Below are 9583 nucleotides of genomic sequence, written 5' to 3'. Positions count from 1 at the left end.
CGGGGAAGGGGCCGGGGCCGGGGCAGCGCTGCCGAGGCGTCCTGGCCGCTGCTGGCGGTGCCCCGCGCCTCGCCGCCCGCCATCGAGTTCCCGGAGGAGGGCCCGGAGCCGCGCTTCGACGGTAAGCGGGGCCGCGGGAGCCCGGCTGGGCGCGTTGGGAAGCGGCCCTCGCCGCCGAGTCCGTGAGGGGAAGGAGGGAGGCGGGGGCCACCGGGAGGACTGATGCAAGAGCGGGCGGCGCGCCCGGCACCGCGGCGCTCCCCGAGGTAGCSGCGCTCTCCGGGGTAGACTTGGCCTCCTGTTTCATGTATCTTTAGGCACTTACATAAATTGGCCATGATTTGAGTCCGATTAACGCCTTAAGCTCATTCTCGTGTGGCTGTGTGCAAGCTGTCCAGGAGGCRCGTGGCTTCTGAAGGGCGTTTGTGGTCTGGTGTGTGTGGGGCGGTGGGAAGGAGCTGAGCYGCTCGCCCTTCGCTCCGCAGAGTCGGACGTGCCGGCCGAGCTGCGCGTGGCCAACGGCTCGCAGAAGTTCGTCAACTTCACCTCCACCATCCAGAACCAGCTGCTGCTGGTGTCGCTGCTGGAGCACCTCTGCCACATGTACACGCACAACCCCGTGCACTCCCGCTGCCTCTTCCGCAGTGAGTAAGGGCAGCACGGCCGCCTCAGCCGCGCCACCTTGCTGGGCTGCGTCCCCGAGCTGCCTGTGCAGGGCTGCCCTGCAGCGTCGCTAAAAAAGCTGTGCTGCAGGGTCATAAAAATGTTTATAAAAATGTTTATCCCATGGGGGACAAGAGTACTGATACGGAGCGGGTGAATGCCCTCCATCAGCTTGGTGGGTAGCAAGGCCTTGTGTTACTTTGCAAAATAGGGACCGCACATGATGGTAGATATCAGATAGGGACGGTTCTGTTCTGGCTAAATCGTGACAGATGAATCACAGGAAGGGTAAAAGATGGTTTTGAATAAGAAACTGTGCTTGGTGGATGTGTTAAGTCTGACCTAAAAACACGGGTAAAGGAGGAATCTAATAGGAGTGTTTTTCAAGAAACAGCTGTAGTGTATTTTTCAATGCATCTTTCAATAGTGTGTTCTGTGGGTATCAGAGTAGATCCTTTGAAAGGCCTTCATTTCCCATTAAAATCTTTTGACATAATACTGTGAGCCTGTTTCCTTAGGTGTGAGGTGTTTCTGTGGAAGTTGTCTTCGGGGTAGTTTATCCTAGGCATTTTTTTTTTTAAATTATGATTTTTCCCTTTCTTTCTTGGTACGAATAGTTCTAGAGCATAGTGTGTGTTAAAAGATAGACTAAAAGATAGGCTGTTTTTGAAATACTGGTATTAAAGAATCATCTGCAACAATCCTTACAAGTAAGTCTGTTTTAAGACCCTAGAACTCCTAAAAGCTTTAAGTACCTTTTTTGTAACATCTTCACAATTTTATCCATCTTCAGTACTTGTTATTTATCTATTTGCCATAGTTTTGTTTTCCTCAAGCTGAGAATAATGTGCTGCTTTGAGGGAGAGGTGAAATAAAGATGACTTTATTCTTRACAGCAAGTATGTGTACAAATGTATGAATGCATATATGAATCAGCAAAGAAAAAAAAACCTACTGTTTTTTACTAGAAGCATGTGTCCTCATTATTGTGAGCATACTTTGAATTTCTCTTTTCAACAGGCAAAATTTGCCCAAGGGAAATGAGTGAATGGGTTGATATAGAGAAGATACGCCTTGGRCAATGAAGCAGGCAGTAAATAACTGTATTATGCAAAAGTAAAGGAGATTCCCACAAGGGTAGCTCTGGTTTGGATTTAATTAGTTTTGATTGTAAGGAGTTAGGGAAGAGACATTGGAGTAGGTGGAAGTGACTGAGCATACAGTTTTCCAGACATGCTCTCAAATAACTTTTTATAATTTACAAAGAACATTTGTTTGCATGGCCTTAGTAGCAGACTTTCTTTAAAGTTACCTTTTTCTATTCCTTTGTACAGTACTCCGTCAGGCTTTCACAAGAACAGGGTTGCTCTCTCCTTTTGCTTTCTGTGATGAATTTAGTACTATAAGATTGCAGCATAATAGAGCGATTACTGAACTAATGAAAGCAGCTAATCGACAAATACTTAATGGGGTAAGCCTTAAATTTATTTGGCAAGTTTTGTGTTAAAGAATCAACATGTCAGTGTGTCCAAAGCAGCTTTTGCTTCATGATTTTCTTAATATTGGATTGAATATTTCAATAATTATACCAAATGGTRCTTCAATCTAATTTGGCTTTTGGGGCCAGTGTGAGGGAAGGTTCTGGACTGAAAGAAGCAAACCAAAGCTTTTGAAATCAGCACTATTTTATTCCTTATTAAATTAAAATATCTATATGCTTTAAAGCCCAGGCAAAATGTTTTAAGTATTGTCAACAGTTTTTAAGACAATGAGTGTGCTTCCTTTTCCAGCTATAACGGTTCTGGTTTGATTATGTCTGTTTTGATTATGTTAATGCCCTTACATTTATCTTGGTGAAGGGCATAATTTGTGCACTGCATAATGTGCCTTAGGCTGAATCAGACCAGTTTGCTCATCAGSTGTTTGCGCTAAGCTAGTTAGTTTTGTCTTGAGCACATTTTAGTGCTCTCATATCTGTTCACCATCAGAACTCTAACAGGCAATAATCTCTCCAGTAGAGATACGTTAACAGATTGGTGGTGGGATAATAGTACTTGAATTTGCTGGAGCTCTGTGTAGAGTGAATCTGTAACCTCATTTTCTTCTCAGAATGTAGTTGTAGATTCAGTTTTGATTGCTTTAAGGTGTTCATGCTTCTGTGTTTATAACTATGTCACGGTAGAGCTATTACTCTGTGTGGCATGTTTTTATGTTGGATTTTGTTTTTTCTTAGGAGCTCGATAATGGAAATTCTCATACATTTGGGTATGTATTTGAAGAGTTTAGTAGGTATAAAAGTTAACTCTCTGAAATTCTGTGCCCAATAAATAATCGGTTTTCCCTGCTCTGAATTTTGTTAAGATTGCATTTCCTATTTTCTCTACAAAGCATAGAACAAAGATGATAATTTATCTGAAATCTGTCAGTATCATCTGGGGAAAATTTTCTGCTTAAAACTTCTTGAATACAAATCGCATAGTAGAGCCATGCAAGAAAATTATCAGGCATAAGCATAAAGAAATCATTTTAACCTTTAGATTAGCTTAGATTATGCACATAAATTGCTCTCACAGTAACTGTCCATGTGCATGCCATTGCTGTGGCTTTTTACTGTTCAGTATAGCACTATCAAAATACTTTTCTTCTTTTCATAATGTAGATAATATTTCTAGRTTGTCTGTAACTAGCTTATTTAGCACCTTACTTATAAGCTGTAATTTGGTTTAATGTAGTTAACTTTCTTTGATTAGGGAAAAAGAATTTCTCTTTGAATCACAGACTTCACGATACTTGAATGAATTTGATGAGATTGCAAGGCTAGGAAAAGGAGGATACGGTAAAGTATACAAGGTATTCTTTACCCTCCATTTATAACTGAAATGTTAGTAGCTACTTTTTCTTTAAATTTAGTATTATTGATTTGACATTTCTTCCCTTATTAGAAAAATAAAAATATGCATTGTGCAATAGAACAGACCAATAGAACCTGTACATTTAAGGGATGTTGTTTCAAAAGATGTTTGGTGTTGGTTTCTCTTCTCTAAGTAGCAGGAGATAAAACATATTTTACTTTGTTGTTGTTGTTTGGTTGTTTTTTTTTGTAATTTGGCCTTTAATCAATGAATTAAAACTCTTATTTCTCATATGATGTATTGATATATTCTGGTATGTTGATTTAAAGCAGAGACAAAAACTGGCTATTCCTCACACTCAGACATTCTGATTGTGACAGCTTAAAAAGAATGCAGTATTAATTTGGATGTAAACTGTCCAAACTACTGGACTATAAATACTTATAGTACAGGGCCAAATTAGATTCTCTGTGTGGTAAGTGGTTAAGTGCCATATATAAATGGCAGTCATTGATAACTCATTTAAGCAATTACCAGGGCCTATTAGCATTAGATGAATGTGGGGGTAATAATTAAGACTTTCTGTTCAGAATAAAGAAATTCTCTCTCTTTTTTAATCAACTGTGTTACTGTAGTGAATATATGTTTAACATCTCTAAACTAGAATACRTACATCTCCATCTAGAATATGTAAGATCACTCCACTTTGGGTTATAAAACATGTACCTGGGTTGTTGCCAGTGTTTGTGAACATTGGGTGTGATATTAAATTCGTCAGTCAGGGTATTTTGACTAATTATGAATTAGAGCTGAAAAACAATGTGGGCAACTTTTTTTTTTTTTTTTGTGGAAAGACAGGTGTACGCTATATTTCATGCAGTTTGAACTAGATGTTTACGCTTTTGAAAAAGGAAAAAGCAGAGTGTCTGCCTTGTAGACAGCTAGCGTCTAATCTCAGATTTCTTCTCTACTATGCATGAAGGTTATCTGAACAGAGAGCAGATTTATTTTTTAGAAAATAGTTGATTCTAAAGGATTCAATAACGCACTGATTTAAATGCATTGAATCTAATTTTGTCCTGTTATAATTGCGTCCAGGTCAGAAACAAATTAGATGGTCAGTTCTATGCTATTAAAAGAATTAACATTAAGAAGGCTACAAGAAGAGACTGCATGAAGGTATTATTTTTCCTGTCAATCATCTCTAACTCCCTGTGTAGTATAACTGATTCCAATCTAATTTAGTAATGCAGTTAATGTTTCCCAAAATGTTAAATGCAACAACTGTTTTCCGTAAGATATATTCTGAGTTTTTAAATATTTGACCATAACTGAATCTGGTAGAAAAGAGTAACTGAAAGATATTTAAGGCCGTGAAAGGAACGTATCATTGACTTGAAGTTAATCCTCTCTACAGTTATAAAATCATAATTTATCTTGCATCTGAAAAATTTCCTTCTTTATTGTAGTGATTGTTCTTTCTCTCTAAGAAGCTAATATGTTCTGTTAGCTCCTGAATTTACGAAGCCCTCAAAATAAAGGACAATTGTATTCTATCTACTTGGTCGTTTTTTTAGGTGCTACGAGAAGTTAAAGTGCTGGCTGGACTGCAGCACCCAAATATTGTAGGCTATCACACAGCTTGGATGGAACATGTTCAGCTGGCAAGTCCAAAAGGGAAGTACAGCATATTGCATTGTTATTGTATCTGACTTGTAATCTGTGCTATTAATTTGCAAGTGAATTTTTACTTCTTTGATAAAATACCTCTTTTTTCTTTCTCATTAAAACATAACAAACAAAAAAGCTGGAAATGAACAGCAGGTCTTGATCTCCCTCTGTGCACATCAAGCTCTAATTTTATAACTTACATGCTGTGTAATGGTGAATTTGGAACTGTGAAAGTGTTAGCTTTACGTCTACTAATATTTGAAGAGGATTTTAAAGTTGTATGAAATTCAGTGGATTACTATAAGAAACTTTTAATGTAAGAAGTAGGGAATTGGCTAGGAGAGGAATGAATAGTAGGGAGCAAACTGCTTTAGATTTATGGAGCAAGTGCTGTATAATGAATAGTAGAGGAAAAAATCCACAAATTTGCTAGCGTGTTTTGACGTCTCAAAGCTGTGACAGAGCTAGGGTAGCCCTCCTGCTGTGCTTCTCTTCTTATCTGTCTCGGAACATTTTTGAAAGCAATTTAGAAAAACTGTAAGAACTTGGAAATGATTTAATGGAAAAAAATATAATGTCCTCTTATTCTGTTTTACACATGAGAATTTTTAAATAAAAAAGATGAATTTAGCTTTATATATATGCAGTTATACAGCTTTTTTTTTCTTTTTTTTTCCAGCTACTTCCTAAAACAGTTCAGAATTCATCTATTTTTTTATCTTCACTGTCTATCTTCTTTCCTGTCCTCCTTTTCTCTGTTCAGTTTCTCTTTTCTTAGCCCTTCCCACACTTTGTCCTTTGCTCCCTTTCTAATCCTAATCCATTGGTTCCTTTCTTTCTTGTCCTCTTCAGAAGTCTTTAGCATTTAAATCTTTTATCCTCTCTTAGTGGGAGATTTACTTTTCCTGTATATGACTTCATTGCTTTCCAGTCATTAACTTGACTCTCACAGTCTGCAGTGAACATGAAAGGAAATTAGTAATAGGAATTTGTTTAATACAGTAAAACATATACTTCTACTCTGATACTGAGAGCATTGAAGGATGTAATATCTTAGTTCTAGAAGTAAATCACCAGTATTTAAATACTGATACTGATAGTACAGGTAGCTAGCTACCTATCTGATTAGGTCCCGTGTTACTTATATTTACCTTTAGCTTACAAAAATGGGTTATTTCATCTTTGCTTCTGAAATCTGTGTGTGCTAAACCAAACTGCTGCTTTTTTTACATGAATATGCAATTCATATAAGCAAATGGGACAATCCTTTCRGTGATCTCTTAACCACATCTGTTTCATGAAAAAAGACATGAAAGATGAATTAGACAGTGTTATTGCTTAGTAGAATAAGGAATACCTTAGGAGCAAAATCAGAGAAAGAGATATCTGGAGATAATCAAGTTGTAAATTCAGTAAATTATTATAACTTAAATGTGAATTTGCAGTAAATCTTTGCATGCCCTGTTTTATAAAATACCGTGATTATCTTTTCATCTATTAGATAAAGCAATAATGAACTTGGAGCCACTRTCTTTGGAACAAGAGAATGACGAGTGAGTATTATAAATCTCAATGGTAATGTTTATTTGGCCTCCACCTAAGGTTATTTAAAAAGCAAGCCTTAAAAGATTACAAAATTGGGCATGTATTTACAAGAGTGCTGCTTACTTCCAAATTACAACCAAATAAGTGTTAATTATTCTTGCCATTGTTTTCCATTTTGATTGCATGAGCTCAGTAGTATTGTCTGACACTCCTACCTAGTTTAGATCTTGGATTTCTAGATGCCTGACTGTAGTTCAGGTTTCAAGTTCATTTCAAAAATTTTGTGTTATTTACCAACAGTTTTAATAACTCAGGAATTTTATTAGAAGGATTTTTTTTATTAGAAACAAGTTATTTTTCAGGGTTATTAGGTTATTTTTCAGGGGAAAGAAAAATGTAGATTAGAATCTACTTCCTTAAGGAGATTGAGTTCAATGGGTGGTATTACCGTGGGCAGTATTCTACTGACTAGAAAGAAAAGGAAATGCATCCCACTTACGCACATTGAATACCATGATCTTGGCTTGTGTGTACCAGTGAGCTGTATCAGATATCAAAAAACTGATGCAAAATGCATTTTGCAATAAAAAAGAAAAGTGACCCCCACATTACAAAATAGATGGTATAAAACTGTGCATTTTGATTTCTCAACCTTACTTTATTCTTTTCAGTGATCACCGTCGTCTTCAGAGTGTTGAAAGTGATAGTTCAATTATCTTTGCTGATCTTACCTCACAAGAAAAGAAGTCCTATGATTGTACCAGTTGTGAAAATCCAAATAATGAATCAGTGCCCAGTATGAATGAAGGAAATGATTTTACTAGCAGCAGTAGTAAAATGTATACAGAAACGGATAAATGCAAATTAKCTGTAGAATTACAGAAGGATTCTACAGCTCATGTTGACAGCACATCAAGTGATTTTAAAAATGATTCATCATATGGACCTCAGTCTAGTGTGGATAATGACAGTAACGCTRGAAGTAAGTCCTGCATTGAAGGATGCTCTCAGACGGATATAGCTCTGTGTGGAGAGTTTGAGGTAAATGGAGTTCTCTTTAAATGTATTTACTGCTGTCTTAGTTGATAGTGTTTGCAAAGTAGAATTAGGTAGACAAAGGAATTATTTATAATCATTTTTATAAATGAGATGACTGGAATTAGAGCCAAAAATACAGAAAATTGTTGCTTTAAGTGGATAATACCAATATAGGGAAGCTGACCTCCAGACTTGCCCAAATCCAGCATACAGGAACTATCTCTTTATAGTTGACATCCTGGGTCCTTTGACATCCCATGTCATTTCAAAGAATCCATATGGATTAAAAACAAAGAAACAAACCCCCTACCCATGCATAAAATATCAAATCTGAAAATCTTCCACATTCAGTAATGATGACTGGGATGTTTTTAAAGCATCTAGGTATGTATCTATACAGTGTAGGATTAAGCTTTTATCAGTAGGTATTACTTGTGAAAGAGAAGGAGGCAGGAAAAGGCGAGGGAGTCACTGCTGTGTTTGCGCGTCTGGACCTTTGGTGGTATTCACACCACTGAATTGTTTTGTATAATGTAGCAAGCACTGGAGTTTTTCAAGCTTTTGCTGTTATTTRAAACTTCCTCCTTATGGAAATTCCAGATTGCGCAGATGTTTGCTTGAGTTATCTGATTATCAAATGAGGCAACACCTTATAGTAAACATAGTCACATATTCCTGCCAATAAATCACAAAGTTCATGTTAAGAGGTTGCCATGTTTTAGTATTTTATATTGATTTACCTTATTTTTGTAAGTCGGAATACATTTCTGTTCAGTATGTCTAGAAAAAATAARGGAACAAAATTAGTCTTCAGCTCTCAATTGAACCTGAAAGATTGTTTTGTTAGCTTTTGCCATGGACTTTATAAACAGTTGTTAAAATTTGAGGAAAAAGCAGAAAGCTAACACAAGTTAGCAGTGTTGCGTCTATCTTAAACACAGTAGATTAGTAATACCGTATTTTTGTCTGTTTGGTTTAAAAGTGGTATTGAGTTTAAAACTGAAATTTGTTTTTACTGTCTTTAAGAAAATGTGTTAAGTAAATACTCTTTATATTACAGTGGCGCAATAATGGACCAATATTTTTCTCATAGGTGGAGTATCGTTTGATGCTTTATATTCAGATGCAGCTGTGTGAAATCTCTTTGTGGGACTGGATTGTTGATCGCAATAAGAGATGCACTGAAAGAACAGAGGAAACTTTCAGTAAGATTCATCACTATTTTTAAAAAACTACTAATTCAATATAAAGCAAATATTCTGTTAGAAGAACCATGGGAAAATCCAGGTTTTGAGCTATACTTACTCTGCTTAAAATCCCTTCCAGTTTGTAAAGAAACTGAATCGAACAAGACCTACTACGATAAATAAAGCAACTCAGTAAAATCAGTTGAAATAATTTATTTTTCAAATTGTTTTAAGGTCAGTATCATCTGGTGGATGTCACCTGGACCATGAAAATTTTTCAAGAGTTGTTAGAAGGAGTATGCTATATCCACAGCATGGGAGTGATGCATCGAGACCTTAAAGTAAGTTCATCAGCTTGCCACTTGAGATGAAAGAAAACAGAGATAACTTGAGCTATGGGATATTGAAAACAAAGTCTTTTGTGCAGTTAAGAATTTAGCTACAGTATGTACGAAAACTATGCTCTCTGCACAACTACCCTACTTAACTTGCTATAAAAAAATTATTCAATTAAACTGAATTAGATGTAAATTCTGATAAAGCTCTGGAATATCTTCTTTATCAAGCCCCCCCTCCCCCCTTTTTTTTTTTTCCCTCCTGGTCCTAAACAGATACTTTTGTCCTCTT

The 9583-nt window shown here is 36.8% G+C and overlaps 1 protein-coding gene across 1 annotated transcript in view; it reads left to right on the top strand.

Moving 5' to 3' along the window:
- EIF2AK1 (eukaryotic translation initiation factor 2 alpha kinase 1) overlaps positions 1-9583 on the top strand; it is a 17841-nt gene that overhangs the window by 1831 nt on the left and 6427 nt on the right. The window contains exons 2-12 of the mRNA XM_026053938.1: positions 9-121; positions 486-644; positions 1998-2134; positions 2897-2928; positions 3414-3513; positions 4614-4694; positions 5093-5192; positions 6688-6739; positions 7403-7772; positions 8863-8974; positions 9191-9297. Of these exons, the coding sequence (XP_025909723.1) occupies positions 9-121; positions 486-644; positions 1998-2134; positions 2897-2928; positions 3414-3513; positions 4614-4694; positions 5093-5192; positions 6688-6739; positions 7403-7772; positions 8863-8974; positions 9191-9297 (1363 nt within the window). The remainder of the gene's footprint in view (positions 1-8; positions 122-485; positions 645-1997; positions 2135-2896; positions 2929-3413; positions 3514-4613; positions 4695-5092; positions 5193-6687; positions 6740-7402; positions 7773-8862; positions 8975-9190; positions 9298-9583) is intronic.

This window comes from Nothoprocta perdicaria, unplaced genomic scaffold (genome assembly GCF_003342845.1).
Source record: "Nothoprocta perdicaria isolate Ctin4 unplaced genomic scaffold, notPer1 scaffold_12, whole genome shotgun sequence".
Classification (NCBI taxonomy): Eukaryota; Metazoa; Chordata; class Aves; order Tinamiformes; family Tinamidae; genus Nothoprocta; species Nothoprocta perdicaria.
The sequence above is the reverse complement of the archived record's forward strand: the minus strand, read 5'-3'. Positions and strand labels throughout refer to the sequence as shown.